The 18,408-nt window shown below is 51.4% G+C and overlaps 1 protein-coding gene across 1 annotated transcript; it reads left to right on the forward strand.

Moving 5' to 3' along the window:
* Positions 1 to 723: 723 nt before the first annotated feature.
* Positions 724 to 17,285, forward strand: MED19 (mediator complex subunit 19). The gene is made up of 6 exons (XM_069233065.1): positions 724 to 1,001; positions 7,267 to 7,389; positions 7,576 to 7,709; positions 8,477 to 8,573; positions 13,415 to 13,509; positions 16,002 to 17,285. Exons 1-6 carry the CDS (start codon positions 809 to 811, stop codon positions 16,068 to 16,070), a joined length of 711 nt encoding a protein of 236 aa, XP_069089166.1. The 5' UTR covers positions 724 to 808; the 3' UTR covers positions 16,071 to 17,285.
* Positions 17,286 to 18,408: the final 1,123 nt, after the last annotated feature.

Here is an 18,408-nt window from a genome sequence, read left to right on the forward strand (position 1 = left end):
TTTAGTATTCTCAACATACGCACGTATGTCGAGAATTCTACAACACAATATAAAATTAATAGTAAAAGGAGCTATGTACACAACTTCTGTCCTTGATAAATGTAGACTAGGCTGGAGAACGTCGGTATACCCTTGCTGGTGAATAGGGAAGCTTTATAAGCAATCCTGACAAGTTTCCCAGGCTCATGCATGATGTGCTTCTCCAGTCCAGGTCTTGTCTTTGATTTCTGGGAGTTGTAGTCTTGTTTATTTCATTATGAAACAGGACTACAAGTCCCAGAATTCAAAGGAAAACACCTGGGCTGAAGCCTCACATCAAACATGGACCTGGAAAGCTTGGCAGCTATGGATAAATACACATATCATAACTTTTCCATGGTGATAAGTGCTGTTGGTATAGTACTCCTGCTGTTCATAGTAACTAATAACTTTTGGTCCAGCTTTTATGCCAGTGTTGGTGTGTGTTATAAGTGATGACTCCCTAGGTACAACAAATGTACTGTACAAATACCCTGTCAATATACCAGTTACTAAATGTCCCCATAGAGCATCCTGCTGTGAGTTATTTGCCTGACCCTAAGGTGTCCGCCGTGTAGAGCTGACCATGCACATGCGCAGTCGAGCTCAGGCGACTGGAGCAGTTGCCCCGCCTCTAGTAAGAATTCTTCCCGATGATTGGCTGCAGGCTGTTCCTGAATCCTCTCATTGGCTGGACAACTTAGCCACTGTGTGAACGTCTCGTGGTGATTGGTCACGGGAACCTCTCTGTTACGGTGCACGAGCTCAGGGCTGCCGGAGTCGCAGCGCCATGGACCACTTCTCTACGCTCTTCGGGTCCCCGCAGTCGGACCCCTCGCCAGGCGGCGGTGGTTCCTCAGGCTTCGGGAAGCCCCCTTCGCAAGGAGGACCGGGACCGCCGCCTCCTCCCGGACCTGAAGACGGCGCTCGAAAGGGGGGCTCTGGAGGAGGCGGGGCTTTCTATCTGATGCGTGAGCTGCCAGGTAACAGCCAATCAGAACAGAGGGCGGGCGCGATGAGCGAGTCATGAGAGGGTTTTGAAACGAGACCTTTGAGTGACGTCGAGACTGACCGGACACAAAGGAACAATCTTTTGAGTGTCGTGTGCATCGGCCAATTAGGGCGACGTTTGCTCTGTGGCGGGGCTGGGGCTCGGAGGGGTTCGAGTCGGACAGGAACTCTATGAGTCGCGGATATTTGTACATTTCGGGGGCACTAAACGTACCCAGTGGCGGCGCCCGAGTACTGTAGGGCACTGTACTGCCCCTGTGCTCGGGCAGAGTTGTGTCTAAGTTTTGGACGATCCGATAGTTCTTTTTACCTGCGCGTTGTGTGGCTGTTTTATCCTTCTCCGCCCTCCCCGGGGGACCCCGCAACTATCCGCCCCCCCCCCGGGGGACCCCGCAACTATCCGCCCCCCCCGGGGGACCCCGCAACTATCCGCCCTCCCCCAGGGGACCCCGCAACTATCCGCCCCTCCCCGGGGGACCCCGCAACTATCCGCCCCTCCCCGGGGGACCCCGCAACTATCCGCCCCCCCCCAAGGGACCCCGCTACTATCCGCCCCCCCCCCAAGGGACCCCGCTACTATCCGCCCCCCCCCCAAGGGACCCCGCAACTATCCGCCCTCCCTGGGGGACCCCGCAACTATCCGCCCTCCCCCCAGGGGACCCCGCAACTATCCGCCCTCCCCCGGGGGACCCCGCAACGATCCGCCCCCCCCGCAACGATCCGCCCTCCCCGGGGGACCCCGCAACTATCCGCCCCCCCCCCTCCCCCGGGGGACCCCGCAACTATCCGCCCTCCCCCAGGGGACCCCGCAACTATCCGCCCTCCCCCGGGGGACCCCGCAACTATCCGCCCCCCCCCCAAGGGACCCCGCTACTATCCGCCCCCCCCCCAAGGGACCCCGCAACTATCCGCCCTCCCTGGGGGACCCCGCAACTATCCGCCCTCCCCCCAGGGGACCCCGCAACTATCCGCCCTCCCCCGGGGGACCCCGCAACGATCCGCCCCCCCCCGCAACGATCCGCCCTCCCCGGGGGACCCCGCAACTATCCGCCCCCCCCCCTCCCCCGGGGGACCCCGCAACTATCCGCCCTCCCCCAGGGGACCCCGCAACTATCCGCCCTCCCCCGGGGGACCCCGCAACTATCCGCCCCTCCCCGGGGGACCCCGCAACTATCCGCCCCTCCCCGGGGGACCCCGCAACTATCCGCCCTCCCCCGGGGGACCCCGCAACTATCCGCCCTCCCCGGGGGACCCCGCAACTATCCGCAACTATCCGCCCTCCCAGGGGACCCCGCAACTATCCGCCCCCCCCCGGGGGACCCCGCAACTATCCGCCCTCCCCCAGGGGACCCCGCAACTATCCGCCCTCCCCCAGGGGACCCCGCAACTATCCGCCCCCCCCGGGGGACCCCGCAACTATCCGCCCTCCCCCAGGGGACCCCGCAACTATCCGCCCCTCCCCGGGGGACCCCGCAACTATCCGCCCTCCCCCGGGGGACCCCGCAACGATCCGCCCTCCCCCGGGGGACCCCGCAACGATCCGCCCTCCCCCAGGGACCCCGCAACTATCCGCCCCTCCCCGGGGGACCCCGCAACTATCCGCCCTCCCCCGGGGGACCCCGCAACGATCCGCCCTCCCCTCCCCCGGGGACCCCGCAACTATCCGCCCTCCCTGGGGGACCCCGCAACTATCCGCCCCTCCCCGGGGGACCCCGCAACTATCCGCCCTCCCCGGGGGACCCCGCAACTATCCGCCCTCCCCGGGGGACCCCGCAACTATCCGCCCTCCCCGGGGGACCCCGCAACTATCCGCCCTCCCAGGGGACCCCGCAACTATCCGCCCTCCCCGGGGGACCCCGCAACTATCCGCCCCCCCCCCGGGGGACCCCGCAACTATCCGCCCTCCCCGGGGGACCCCGCAACTATCCGCCCTCCCAGGGGACCCCGCAACTATCCGCCCTCCCCAGGGGACCCCGCAACTATCCGCCCCCCCCCCCCCCGGGGGACCCCGCAACTATCCGCCCTCCCCGGGGGGACCCCGCAACGATCCGCCCTCCCCGGGGGGACCCCGCAACGATCCGCCCTCCCCAGGGGGACCCCGCAACGATCCGCCCTCCCCGGGGGATCCCGCAACTGGCTGACCCACTAGTAACCTCGGTGCCAGCCCACTGGGGTGATAGGTGAATCTCCCTGGGGACCCCGAAACTAGCTGACCAATAATAAGTGCTAGCCCTGTGAGGAGGTGATGGGGGCCCTGTGGATCCCACAACTATCCGACCAGTCGTAGTTTGGACTCTTGCTCTGAGCAAGACTGCTGGTTAACGGATGACAGTACTTATGTTTGTAGGCGACTATGCCTATCCTACAACAGGTCGCAACTGTTGTCCCAACCTTACCGGCTCCCTAGCTGCACCTCACCAGAAACACAATAGTAAAAGGTGATTTGTGGCAGCCTTTACGCATGGACTCGAGAGTAGGACATCTCAGGGAGTGTCGTGGTTAAACGGAGATTACCCCTTTCTCACAGATATATCATGTTTCATACAAACACAGGCAATGACAAAGATGCAGTAGAGTTTAAATAGTTTTTATTTAACATAACTGCAATTTGCGATAAGTTGCATGGGCTGCAATGATTAGGATAATGAATAATGCAAGAAACAGAATTGTGAAAACGAGAGTCATTATTACAAAGACCCCCACCATCTTGCAATACGTAGAAAAGACATACGAGATGTAATATGCCCTAATACCCTAATGCGAAAGGCCTAACCTCCTACCTAAAGGAGAGCTGGGTTTGTTAAACCTAATCTGCCAAAGCTGTGTCCATGAGAGGAGCCCCCAACCCTCGTTACCTTGGAATGAGGTCTCTATCTCAGACTCCGCAGGGACACGAAGACTGGGTCAGCGTCAAGACGACTGCAGCATCGGTATCAGCGATGGTGGCGATGCCCTCTGGTCGGAATCCCTCTGATTATCTATCTAAAGTGTGATGTATTTATACAGATCTACAAGGACCCCTGATGTAGGTGTGTTCCTAAACAATAGATAACAGACATGCTTGGGACGGCAATTATTATCAACAATCCCTCGAAAGTATAGAGAGGGGAAAATCCCTAAGTGTGAACACCTACTGTTTGTTTGTCTTTGGTGCTTGATCTTGACGCCTTCTCGCAGTGACACTAATAAATGTTACCCATAACAAGTGGCCTAACTATAAACAAGGCAGCCATCTTAGAAGAAATAAATATTTAAATTGGCTAAGACAGAGCAAGCTAAGTAGGTTAAAAGTCACTAGGTGACGGGGCACGAGTCTGCAAGCCAGAGGCTAACCTAACTCCTGTTATCCCATTAAAACGAACTAGGATTCACTACAACCTCCGCAGGGGACTCCACAACTATCTGATCTCCCCAGGGGACCCCACAACTATCTGATCTCCCCAGGACCCCACAACTATCTGATCTCCCCAGGGGACCCACACAACTATCAGCTTCCCAGGGGACCCCGCAACTAGCTGACCCACTAGTAACCTCGGTGCCATCCCTCTGGGGTGATAGGGGGGGCTCCAGGGGTCACCACAGCCAGCAGACCTCCCCAGGGGACCCCACAACTATCTGACCCACTAGTAACCCCGGTGGTGCTAGTCTCCTGGGGTGATGGGTGCTCCCCAGGGGACCCCACAACTATCTGATCTCTCCAGGGGACCCCACAACTGGCTGACCCACTAGTAACCTCGGTGCTAGCCCTCTGGGGTGAAAGGGGCTCCCCAGGGGACCCCACAACTATTCAACCTCCCCAGGGGACCCCACAACTAGCTGACCAACTAGTAGTACCTCGGTGCTAGCCCTCTGGGGTGAGAGGGGGCTCCCCAGGGCACCCCACAACTTGCTGACCCACTAGTAACCTCAGTGCTGTTCCTCTGGGGTGAGGGGGGGGCTCCCCAGGGGACCCCACAACTATCCGACCTCCCCACGGGACCCCACAGCTAGCTGACCCACTAGTAACCTTGGTGCTAGCCCTCTGCAGTGATAAAAGGGCTCCCCGGCGGAATCCACTACTAGCTGACCCACTACTAACCTCCGCACTAGCCCTCTGGGGTAATAGGGGTGCATCCTGGAGACGCCATAACTAGCTGACCTCCCCTGGGGACCCACAACTAGCTGACCCGGTAGTAATCTCAGTGCTAGCCCTCAGCTGTGATAAAAGGGCTCCCCGGCGGAATCCACTACTAGCTGGCCCCCAGTTATAATTACAGGGGACCCCACAACTAGTTGACTCACTACTAACCTCCGCACTACCCCTCTGGGGTAATAGGGGTGCATCCTGGAGACGCCATAACTAGCTGACCTCGCCTGGGGACCCACAACTAGCTGACCCGGTAGTAATCTCAGTGCTAGCCCTCTGGAGTGGTCGGGGAGCTCCCCAGGAGACCCCACACCTAGCTGACCCACAGGTAGCCTTATTTATTTTTGTGTTTTTATGTAGCGCAGACATCACCTACAGGTGTTAAAGCACTTCCCAATAGAATGAAGTAACGTTACATGAAAAACATCTTAAGAAACTTGGTAGTATATGACAATACATAGAGCTACTGCAGTTGCTCCTGGTGAGTTACATATGTAGATAATCAAAACAAATTACATAATGGAAAGGATAAAACAGTCGTGGTTACGTTAATAAAAATAACACACATATATACAAAGTTGAAGCAAAAGGTCATTATAGCTCTCAAAGGTGTCATGTAACAGTCATGGTTAAGCTGCCTGCTGGGAGCATTGGCTAGGAGTACTGTTGAGAAAAATGTCTTTAGAAGAGAAGAATTTTAAGGTCCTTTTTGAAGATCCAAAATGAGGTGATGGTGCGAAGGTTTGGAAGTAGCGAATTCCAAATTCTAGACGCGTTGCTTGAGAATGACTGCTCCATGAATCTTTCCCTTTTGAAGCTTGGAGATTCCAGCAGCAGATTTTCAGCATTTCGTGAGGGTCTCAAGCCACCTGATACCTTGAGTTTGTTGGCTAGGTAGCGAGAGGTGGAGGTGTGAATGGCTTTATGGGTGATGCAAGCAGTCTTGAATATAGTCTTGGCTTCTATAGGAAGCCAGCAAACAGCAGCATAGGTGTGATGTGGTTGTTTCTTCTGGCACTGTAGATGAAACGCGCAGCCGAGTGGAGGATGGATTTTAAAGGAGATGGGTAGGTCTTGGTTAGGTCTGCAGGGAGAGGATTACAGTAGTCCTGTCTGGAGAGTACCAAGAAGTGGACAAGAGTTTTTAGGTCTTTTCAGGAATGTAACGTCGGATCCTCCAGAGAAGGTGCAGTTAGCCTGCTAGCCCTCTAGGGTGTTCTGCTCCAACGTTCATGTACACTTCTAGTATATTGTCATGATATGTTCTCTATCTGCGTTTTCTTTACCTCTTATTCTCTCTTTTATGATCATCCTTTTTACCCTAGCCCCACCCCACTTCCCATAGCTTGTAACTTACCTTGTTCTTAGAACGCTAGGGCTTGAACAATGTATGTTTAACAAAAGGTAAGGAAACGCATGCCCTTGATATTATCAGGATACACTTGCGTTGATTATCATGCCGTTGGGTATTAAAGGAGAGACTGATTTTTCAACATATCACATCAACTTCTGTCCATTGTAACAGTTTGATTAGCAGAAATTATTGCTTCTATGTCATTGAGTTTTTGTTTGATGAGACCACAGAGATTAAGTTTTGTAGCTCTGAAATATTGATGTTAAATAGCAATGGATTATATATTGACCCTGATAAAGCTACCTTGATGTTGTGAAACAGCTGTTGGCCAGTTTTCATAAAAAAAAAAAAAAAGAGCTGAATGATTTTTTTTTTTTGCTTGACCACCTCGTCTCTAGACCTCAAACCAAGTTGGTCTTTACATTATTTATTTGTGGTAGCTGAGGGGAAGGCACCCCTCACTTTTGAGGTCTTTCCTGCCTGATCATTAGGGCCCCCCCCTCCCCTTCATGTTGTTAGTTGTGAGAGCTGTAATGTATTGGCTTATCGTCTGTGGTGCTTTACTTCTAAAGCACTACATTTGCTAAAGCTTCTTGTCTGGTTACACCCAGTGTAGTGTCTAGGTCTTCTTGTCCCGTCCCTAGCTCGCCACATTCCCCTGATGGTCCTCTGTCGTCTTGCTGGGCCCCAGATATGGTCTAAGCTGAGAGGCTTTGTAGGTTGGAAGCTGAACCAGGCTCTTCTTATCCTGTTACAGGGGCTACCGAGCTGACTGGGAGCACAAACCTAATATTACACTTCAACCTGGAGCATGCCTTCATGAAGTTCTGTGGCAAGAAGGTGAAGGAGAAGCTGAGCAACTTCCTGCCGGACCTGCCAGGTGAGCACAGGGTGAGGACCACCCATGGGACCCTGGCAGAAGCTACTGTCAGAGGGAGAGACGCTGGGTGGTATGTGAGGGGGCACTGGGCCAATGGGCATGAGGAAGGTCCATGAACCGGTATTGCCTCCACAGGAAGAGGGTTACTGCAGATGTATTGATGTGTATTGTTCACTTCCTGTACAGGTACGATTGACATGCCAGGATCGCATGATAACAGTAGCCTCCGTTCCCTGATTGAGAAACCTCCCATCTGTGGGAACTCCTTCAATCCCCTTACGGGGACCATGCTGACCGGCTTCCGGCTTCACCCAGGCCCGGTAAGAATGCTGCTTCTGTCAGAGCAGGTTCATTCATCAAATAGCCACTGGTTCTTTCATGTGCTTGAGGAGCCTTTATTGGGGGTTCAGGCGACAGTGTGGAATGATTGCATGGGCTCCTGGTTGTGGGTTGGAGTAAGTGCCATGAAGCAGGTGAGCGCAGCAGAGAATTTACATGCCAGTGGATTGCAGTATTAATCATACCACCTACTGCCATGTGTTTTGTAGAAGAAAAGTGACCTGCACTGATGCAGTTACATTTCACCAGACGCGTACGTAACTGGGGCACACACATGACCTCTGTGCAGCTGGATCATGGATGTGGGCGCAACGTGCATCCCACCGGTCATTGTATACGATTGCCATCTTGGCAGTAAAGACATCCCAAGCTCTTGATCCTCCCAGGGGTGAGATTCTCAGACATCATGATCTTTCCTCTTGGCCACCATTCTTTAAGTGAGGTACACCCTAGATTTCAGTCTTTTGGTGGTTTGAAAAGAGCAGGTGCCACGTAGATGTGGCACTTTTGATGGGACCGCTGTTGTTTTTCCTCTGCTTCAGGGGCATGGTGGAACAGGTTTGCTGTCACTCTCTAGTAGGTGGGGGTAGCTTGATGGGGCCTGGCAATTGCTGGGAGTCGAGGGGAGGCTCTTTCAGATGTCATCGCAGCTTGTCTGGGTGACCTAAACATATGTGGTTGTAGAGGGAGCATGCACTGCTGCTTCGTGATTCAACCATTTGGCATCTCTGCCTCTGTTTTTTTGCAGTTACCAGAGCAGTGTCGCTTGATGCACATCCAGCCGCCAAAGAAAAAGAGCAAACACAAGCACAAGCAGAGCCGAACGCAAGACCCTGTGCCACCAGGTAATATGTGGAGTAGACTGTGACCGGACCTTCAGTGAGTTCCTCCGTCTCACTTCGTTACTGGGGGGAGATAAAGCACCAGCGCATAGAGATGGACACATGCGGGTGTCCTGATAAACACTGGGCCTTCATACTGAACTCCATGGAAGACCAATTTATCAGAATTGTTCATTTCGAATGGCCTTGTAATCTGAATGAAGTTGGAGCAGAGTGCGTGACGCGACTGCTGGTCTTCAGTACAGCATGGGCTGGGCACTCCTCAAGCAACTGGATTGAGTTGTAGGTTTACTTACGATGCTGGTAAATACAGTCCACTCAGAGAGTAGAGGTCATGGAGTGCCACAGGGTTCGCACTCAGTCTGCACTCAGTCTGCGTCAGCTGGATCAAGTTGTAGGTTTATTTGCTGTGCTGGTAAATGGAGTCCAGTCTGAGGGTAGAGATGATGGATGGACTGCCACAGGGCCCAGCCTCAGTCTGCACTCATCGGTCAGCTGTATCAAGTTGTAGGTTTACTTGCTGTGCTGCTGAATGGAGTCCAGTCTGAGGGTAGAGGTGATGGACGGGGCTGAAAACAGGGCTCGCCCTCAGTCTGCACTCATCGGTGCTTTCATATTTCAGAGAAGCTCTGTGAATAAAGCAGGTGATGAGGGTTGATCACCCTAAAGAAGAGGAAGAATTGAGTAATGTAATGAGGATGGAAAGTGGTCTTGGAGGCAGCAGCCTGGACTGAATGCAGCCAAAAGCAGAGCTGTTTACTTGAACCACAGGAATAAAAAGTATCCGCACAGGATGAAAGTTCGGGGTTCCGAGGTCGTTATGTTAGAATGAGAACACATGGGTTTATGCAAAGGGTCAGCAAAACAAAAGGCGAAAAGGTAAAATCCAAAGAAAGTAAAAGGTTATATTATGGTGTTTACATTTTTGTAACTAGAATTGGCGCTCTATTTAAAGCAGTCTGTGCTCCTGTCACTTCCCAAGCTTGCTTGTTTAATCTGACATGACAGAACCTGCAGAGCTGTAGTCTGTGCTCCTGTCACTTCCTCAGTTTGCTTGTCCCGAGCTTGCTTGTTTCACCAGACGTGGGTGAACCTGCAGATCTGTAGTCTGCACTCCTGTCACTTCCTGAGCTTGCTTGTTCCATCAGACATGGTTGAACCTGCAGATCTGTAGTCTGCACTCCTGTCACTTCCCGAGCTTGCTTGTTTAATCTGACATGACAGAACCTGCAGAGCTGTAGTCTGCGTTTCTGTCACTTCCTGAGCTTCCTTGTTTCATCAGACATGACCGAACCTGCAGAGCTGTAGTCTGCGCTCCTGTCACTTCCCGAGCTTGCTTGTTTCATCAGACATAACAGAACCTGCAGAGATGTAGTCTGCACTCCTGTGACCTCCAGAGCTTGCTTGTTTCATCAGGGCTGAGCTTGATTGTTTCATCAGACATGGCTGAACCTGCAGAGCTGTAGTCTGCACTCCTGTCACTTCCAGAGCTTGCTTGTTTCATCAGACGTGACAGAACCTGCAGAGCTGTAGTCTGCGCTTCTGTCACTTCCTGAGCTTCCTTGTTTCATCAGACATGACCGAACCTGCAGAGCTGTAGTCTGTACTCCTGTGACCTCCAGAGCTTGCTTGTTTCATCAGACATGGCTGAACCTGCAGAGCTGTAGTCTGCACTCCTGTCACTTCCCGAGCTTGCTTGTTTCACCAGACATTACAGAACCTGCAGAGCTGTAGTCTGCGCTCCTGTCACTTCCCAAGCTTGCTTGTTTCACCAGACATGGCTGAACCTGCAGAGCTGTAGTCTGCACTCCTGTCACTTCCAGAGCTTGCTTGTTTCATCAGACATGACAGAACCTGCAGAGCTGTAGTCTGCGCTCCTGTCACTTCCCAAGCTTGCTTGTTTCATCAGGGCTGAGCTTGTTTGTTTCATCAGACATGGCAGACACTGCAGAGCTGTAGTCTGCACTCCTGTCACTTCCAGAGCTCGCTTGTTTCACCAGACATGACAGAACCTGCAGAGCTGTAGTCTGTACTCCTGTCACTTCCAGAGCTCGCTTGTTTCACCAGACATGACAGAACCTGCAGAGCTGTAGTCTGTACTCCTGTCACTTCCAGAGCTTGCTTGTTTCACCAGACATGGCTGAACCTGCAGAGCTGTAGTCTGCGCTCCTGTCACTTCCCGAGCTTGCTTGTTTCATCAGACGTGACAGAACCTGCAGAGCTGTAGTCTGCACTCCTGTCACTTCCAGAGCTCGCTTGTCCCGAGCTTGCTTGTTTCACCAGACATGGCTGAACCTGCAGAGCTGTAGTCTGCACTCCTGTCACTTCCAGAGCTTGCTTGTTTCACCGGACATGGTTGTACCTGCAGAGCTGTAGTCTGCACTCCTGTCACTTCCAGAGCTTGCTTGTTTCATCAGACGTGACAGAACCTGCAGAGCTGTAGTCTGCGCTTCTGTCACTTCCTGAGCTTCCTTGTTTCATCAGACATGACCGAACCTGCAGAGCTGTAGTCTGCTCTCCTGTCACTTCCAGAGCTTGCTTGTTTCATCAGACATGACAGAACCTGCAGAGCTGTAGTCTGCGCTCCTGTCACTTCCCGAGCTTGCTTGTTTCATCAGACATGACAGAACCTGCAGAGCTGTAGTCTGTGCTACTGTCACTTCTTGAGCTTGCTTGTTTCACCAGACATTACAGAACCTGCAGAGCTGTAGTCTGCGCTCCTGTCACTTCCCGAGCTTGCTTGTTTCATCAGACATGACAGAACCTGCAGAGCTGTAGTCTGCACTCCTGTCCCCTCCAGAGCTTGCTTGTTTCATCAGACATGACAGAACCTGCAGAGCTGTAGTCTGCACTCCTGTCACTTCCCGAGCTTGCTTGTTTCACCAGACATGGCTGAACCTGCCGAGCTGTAGTCTGCACTCCTGTCACTTCCAGAGCTTGCTTGTTTCATCAGACATGACAGAACCTACAGAGCTGTAGTCTGCACTCCTGTGACCTCCAGAGCTTGCTTGTTTCATCAGACATGACCGAACCTACAGAGCTGTAGTCTGCTCTCCTGTCACTTCCAGAGCTCGCTTGTCCCGAGCTTGCTTGTTTCATCAGACATGGCTGAACCTGCAGAGCTGTAGTCTGCGCTCCTGTCACTTCCAGATATTGCTTGTTTCATCAGACATCGCTGAACCTGCAGAGCTGTAGTCTGCACTCCTGTCACTTCCCGAGCTTGCTTGTTTCCTCAGGGCTGAGCTTGCTTGTTTCATCAGGGCTGAGCTTGTTTGTTTCATCAGACATGACAGAACCCGCAGAGCTGTAGTCTGCACTCCTGTCTCCTCCAGAGCTTGCTTGTTTCATCAGGGCTGAGCTTTTGTTTCATCAGACATGGCAGAACCTGCAGAGCTGTAGTCTGCACTCCTGTCTCCTCCAGAGCTTGCTTGTTTCATCAGGGCTGAGCTTTTGTTTCATCAGACATGGCAGAACCTGCAGAGCTGTAGTCTGCACTCCTGTCACTTCCCGAGCTTGCTTGTTTCCTCAGGGCTGAGCTTGCTTGTTTCATCAGGGCTGAGCTTGTTTGTTTCATCAGACATGACAGAACCTGCAGAGCTGTAGTCTGCACTCCTGTCTCCTCCAGAGCTTGCTTGTTTCATCAGGGCTGAGCTTTTGTTTCATCAGACATGGCAGAACCTGCAGAGCTGTAGTCTGCACTCCTGTCTCCTCCAGAGCTTGCTTGTTTCATCAGGGCTGAGCTTTTGTTTCATCAGACATGGCAGAACCTGCAGAGCTGTAGTCTGCACTCCTGTCACTTCCCGAGCTTGCTTGTTTCATCAGACATGGCAGAACCTGCAGAGCTGTAGTCTGCACTCCTGTGACCTCCAGAGCTTGCTTGTTTCATCAGACATGACAGAACCTACAGAGCTGTAGTCTGCTCTCCTGTCACTTCCAGAGCTCGCTTGTCCCGAGCTTGCTTGTTTCATCAGACATGGCTGAACCTGCAGGGCTGTAGTCTGCGCTCCTGTCACTTCCAGATATTGCTTGTTTCACCAGACATCGCTGAACCTGCGGAGCTGTAATCTACACTCCTGTGGCCTCCAGAGCTCGCTTGCAGGGCTGGAGATGCACTGCTGGACTCTCGACTAGAAAAATTAGGCATTTACAACTGCAGTTTGCGAAAGAATGTCGAGAGGGACTACACATTGGATAATGAAGTGTAGCAGAAGCCGCTCATAGCTGATGCAACAGGAGGAACAAGGAAAAGATCTGAATCTAGCAGAGGCTCGAGTTAAGGACCTTCAATAGTCTGGATTGGCAGGATCCTTGGGAGTCCAAAAAGATGCTTGCATTGAGTGACTATTTCCATCTTCGCTCGCACTGGCTTAGAGCAGTTCAACGTAAGCATGTTTTTAGTTCATGCGTGATCTAATCTGGCCAAGGTGTGATTGTAAGGGAGAGGCGATGATGTTGGGGCACCATAAAGTGAATACCGGTAGAATTCCAGCAAACATTGCCCAAACAGGTCACAGGTAGAAGTCCTCTGTCTTCCTACCAAGAAGAGGCTTCTAATGTCCTGTGGAGAGATGGAAATGTGTCTGATTAAAGCGTTAATGATGAGGCATGGGATATCCTGTACAAGAGCTTTTCTCACTGCATGTCTCTAGCAGAGGATGAATCTGCAGTGTTGCTTCCTGGTGTGAGAGCCCATCTTGTCGGTTCCTGGCTTGTGGCTCCTTTGAAGAACAAGCACCACAAGTCGCGCACAAAATAAGTGTAAAGGCCAGAGGAGTAATGGTGGGATGTTGAGGGCTGTCAGGTTTCATTCTCTTAACATCTCTTTCTATGAACGCTTTCCCTAGAGACACCCTCGGACTCTGACCACAAGAAGAAGAAAAAGAAGAAGGAGGAAGATCCAGAGCGGAAGAAAAAAAAGAAGGAAAAAAAGAAAAAAAAGGTTGGTAAAATTAAAAATGTGTTGGGAGATAATTTGTGAAGGGGGGGTGAAATTTCGACTGCCTAGGGGCCTCCGCTGGGCATAATCCGGCACTGCATGTGGGGCAGGGAAGAGGAAACATACCTTTCGATTTTGTGCCTTCACAAATCCGTTGTGAGCATTGCGCCCTCAAATTTGGATTAACTCCCTGTGGCATATTGTGCTTTTGGGTTGACTTGCTTCTGTGCGATGAACTTGTTGATTGTTGTTGGTATTTGCCTAATGAGTCGGCTCCCTGTGTGACAAGTGTCTCCTGACATAGTTGCTGCCAGTCTCGGAATGGGCTTACTACACAGTGAAACCATGTACTCCTCTTCAGCCTGTCTGCACATGCCCCTGGTACTGATGGCAGTACAATCCCATTACACGTGCTTGTTGTAGCTCGAGTTGTCTGCTGCATGTATGGTCTGGAGCTCCCACTTCAGACACCTGTTGCTTCTCCTTTTGCCTCCTACGGTACCTTCTGGGACAAGTCCTTCTATTCCGTTATTTCCACCCTGCCTCAGTGACAAGGATCTTCTTGTAGTGATTTCCTCCTTCCCTCAGTGACCAGTGTTCTCTGGTGATGATTTCTGATTCCCCCCCTGCCTCAGTGACCAGGGTTCTCTGGTGATGATTTCTTATTTCCTCCCTGCCTCAGTGACCAGGGTCCTCTGGTGATGATTTCTGATTTCCTCCCTGCCTCCGTGACCAGGGTCCTCTGGTGATGATTTCTGATTTCCTCCCTGCCTCCGTGACCAGGGTTCTCTGGTGATGATTTCTTATTTCCTCCCTGCCTCAGTGACCAGGGTCCTCTGGTGATGATTTCTGATTCCCCCCCTGCCTCAGTGACCAGGGTCCTCTGGTGATGATTTCTGATTCCCCCCCTGCCTCAGTGACCAGGGTTCTCTGGTGATGATTTCTTATTTCCTCCCTGCCTCCGTGACCAGGGTCCTCTGGTGATGATTTCTTATTTCCTCCCTGCCTCCGTGACCAGGGTCCTCTGGTGATGATTTCTGATTTCCTCCCTGCCTCCGTGACCAGGGTCCTCTGGTGATGATTTCTTATTTCCTCCCTGCCTCCGTGACCAGGGTCCTCTGGTGATGATTTCTGATTTCCTCCCTGCCTCAGTGACCAGGGTTCTCTGGTGATGATTTCTTATTTCCTCCCTGCCTCAGTGACCAGGGTCCTCTGGTGATGATTTCTGATTTCCGATTTCCTCCCTGCCTCCGTGACCAGGGTTCTCTGGTGATGATTTCTTATTTCCTCCCTGCCTCCGTGACCAGGGTCCTCTGGTGATGATTTCTGATTTCCTCCCTGCCTCAGTGACCAGGGTCCTCTGGTGATGATTTCTGATTTCCTCCCTGCCTCCGTGACCAGGGTCCTCTGGTGATGATTTCTGATTCCCCCCCTGCCTCAGTGACCAGGGTTCTCTGGTGATGATTTCTTATTTCCTCCCTGCCTCCGTGACCAGGGTTCTCTGGTGATGATTTCTTATTTCCTCCCTGCCTCAGTGACCAGGGTCCTCTGGTGATGATTTCTGATTTCCTCCCTGCCTCCGTGACCAGGGTCCTCTGGTGATGATTTCTGATTCCCCCCCTGCCTCAGTGACCAGGGTTCTCTGGTGATGATTTCTTATTTCCTCCCTGCCTCCGTGACCAGGGTTCTCTGGTGATGATTTCTTATTTCCTCCCTGCCTCTGTGACCAGGGTCCTCTGGTGATGATTTCTGATTTCCTCCCTGCCTCCGTGACCAGGGTTCTCTGGTGATGATTTCTGATTTCCTCCCTGCCTCAGTGACCAGGGTCCTCTGGTGATGATTTCTGATTTCCTCCCTGCCTCAGTGACCAGGTTTCTCATTGACCAGGGTTCTCTGGTGATAATTGCTCACTATGTCCATACTTCTACTTCTCCTCCTGAAGGGCTGCTGCATGACCACACTCTCTGCCCATACTTAAGCGTGTCTTGGTAATAAGAGTCCTCTCAGGTCTTTAAGAGGGTCAAACATCCATATTTCAACTTGTTTTCCTGATGCAGGTTTTGTAGGAGGATTGCTCCCCTAGTCCCATATTTCCTCTTGTGTCTTCCTGATGAGGGTTGACTGGGTTACTCACCCTTGTAGTTTTCCTCTCCCTGTACTACTTGTCTAAGAGGATCTTGTTCACTCTTGTTATCCTGTATTTGGCCCTTGTGGGTGCATGTTTATGGTACTGCCCCTGTGTCTTCACTCAACGATGCTCCATCTTTAACAAGTTCACAAATTCCCTCTTCAGCTGCCTCTTAATAATGTGTTTTTGTGGGTCGCTTAATTACAACATTCACTGGCCAGTGTTGATCCTGAGTGAACTCCGAGAATCTCCAGATGGCTCTCCCCTCTGGCTTGTCTTGCATTAAGGACAAAGGCCCGCTGTGTGCTCACGGACTGACACAATAACAACACTAAACTTGAATATCTATTTTTCTCGTTTCCTGCAGAACCGTCACAGCCCGGATCACCCTGGTGTTGGAAGCTCTCAGGCCAGCAGCAACAGCAGCCTTCGATAGCGGCCCTGTGAAAGGATGGTTGAAACCGGCACCATTCTGCCATCCTCAGCTGATGCCCTATCTGGAGGGAGCCTGCGAGGCAGAGGTGATCTCCTAGACCACCTTGGTGCTATTGATGGCTTGAGCCTGATTTAGGAACTGTACGCGGACAGCCTGGGCATGGAGAACAAGCCATGCTTTCGCCTGCCAAGATGATCTACGTCCTTCCACACGAGGCAGTGAATTCTAGGTGGGACTTGTGTGTACAGAGTCTGGACGGAGCTTCCAAACGGTCTACAAGCTAGCCATCCATACTGGAGTATTTTAAGCTATCCTAAATTTAGAACTCTCTGTTAAAATGCCAAGACCGACATTCTAGCCACCTCGACTTGAAATTTCCTGGGGCTCCTAAAACTCAGAATGGACCGAGGGCATGGAAGTACAAACCTCTAAGTTGTTTATATCCAAATCGCTTACATTTTGGGGAATTTTGGGCTTGTCCATAAACCTGTGCATAGAGTGTATGAACCAGGCTTACACACCCCATCACAGTCTACATCTGGTCATTGTAATATTGGACCTCTCATGGGTAGACCTGCCTCTGCAGGGAGTTCAGACCATGGATACAATTGTGAAGACTGAACTGCTAACCCTGCTGTTCAAGGAATCCCAGGGGATTTGCAACTGTGCATAAACCTGTGCATTGAGACTATAAATGGTAAGGCTGTGTACATCCTACCTCTCCTGGTTGTGAGTCCTAGAGGGTCATAGACCTCTGCATGGTTATGTGAAGCTTGGCCCCTGCAATGTTTTGCATGAATCCAGGTTGTCTGGATTAGGAATCACAGGGGCTGTTTCTTGAACACAGATCCGTGTATGAGAACAACAATGGTGCGAATTTGTTTTTACAAGCAGGAAGACTGCCTGCGTGATGGATGTGGAACTCCACGGATCCCAGACACGTACAGTGGTCTGTGCACAAAGAGAGTACAAGCCGCTCTTGCAACGCTGAGGTGCGCCGGACTTGGCATTGTGAATTGCAGGAGTCGTGGACAAATATGAAATTCCACGTGATAATCTGAGCCAACAGCTCTGGCTCTGTTTATTTTGTGATATATAATTTGTAACTGAAGGTTTGAAAATTCACATCATCCTTATATGTTTTTGGTTATTTATGTTTATAAAACACTTTGCTATTTTTAATGTGTATTTTAAATAAATACCTTGGCAAGCCTATACTGTTTACCTCTCATTTTATTACACCGTACGTTTTCAAATCCAAGATTCATCTTTGAGTGCTTTGATGGGCAACATTCAACAAAGAATACAAAAAAAACAGACATTTGCCCATTTTCTGTTTAAAATTGGATGTACAGCCTCATGATGACTTGATTAAGTGGGATCGGTGAAACAAACGCAGAGGGTACATTTAATGCGAAATGCAGACAAGTGCCGTTGTTCGGTTAGTAACCAATTTCCATTGTAAGCCATGTAGTAAAGAGTCTTCACTAAACTACAAGATGTGCCTGCTGCATAAATAGCTTGTAACCACCGAGAGAAATCGGCGGCAGCAACAAAAGATGTCCACAGCTTCTTTTACCCTGACTGTACTAAGGATGAAACAAAAGGATGATGGACGGAGTGCTGAACAATGCAAACATTCACCCCCAGTCACAGATCTGGGTTGAATCCATCGTTCTTTTGCTCACCATGCCACCCCAGTTCGGACCTAGCCATATGCAAATCAGTCTTCACCCTGTTCCTCATGGGAACAGTCCAGCCCGAACTGCCAGGCCAGGTCTTCCCTGGACTGGAAACAAGCATCCTGGGACCGGTTTCAGGGTTTCTAAGGATGAAGCCAGACAGTGGATTGTATTCTCGGAAACACTGGATCTAGAATGGGTCACTCTTGTCTGTCAATGAGTGCGTTCGCCTCTCTTCAGAGCTAAGCAGTGAACTCTAGTGTAGGAAACTTAGGCTCATTTTACTAGTACTAGAAAGACTCACAAATATTCTGAGCTCACAAAGAGTGACTGCCTGTGCTATGTCAGAGAGCAAATTAAGGAACTTGGGTCTATATGTACCAACACATTTTCCCATAGACACAGAATGGGTAAAAACCTTTTGATACATCTGGCCCTTGGGTCCTTCGCCGCCTTCCTTTCACACCCAGGAGCTGGGAACTAGAATGAATTAGTTCCTTCCTTAGTTACTTTCTATAGATTGTGCTCTCGAACCAATCTGACTTCTCCTTCGTGACAATTAAACACTGAATAGTTCTGCTCGTTTGTGTGATCCTGGAGCACTTTCACAAGAGCTAATGTCTGTCTATTAATCGTAGATGTTTCCTGTCTGCAGA

Source organism: Pleurodeles waltl, chromosome 4_2 (genome assembly GCF_031143425.1).
Source record: "Pleurodeles waltl isolate 20211129_DDA chromosome 4_2, aPleWal1.hap1.20221129, whole genome shotgun sequence".
Taxonomy (NCBI): Eukaryota; Metazoa; Chordata; class Amphibia; order Caudata; family Salamandridae; genus Pleurodeles; species Pleurodeles waltl.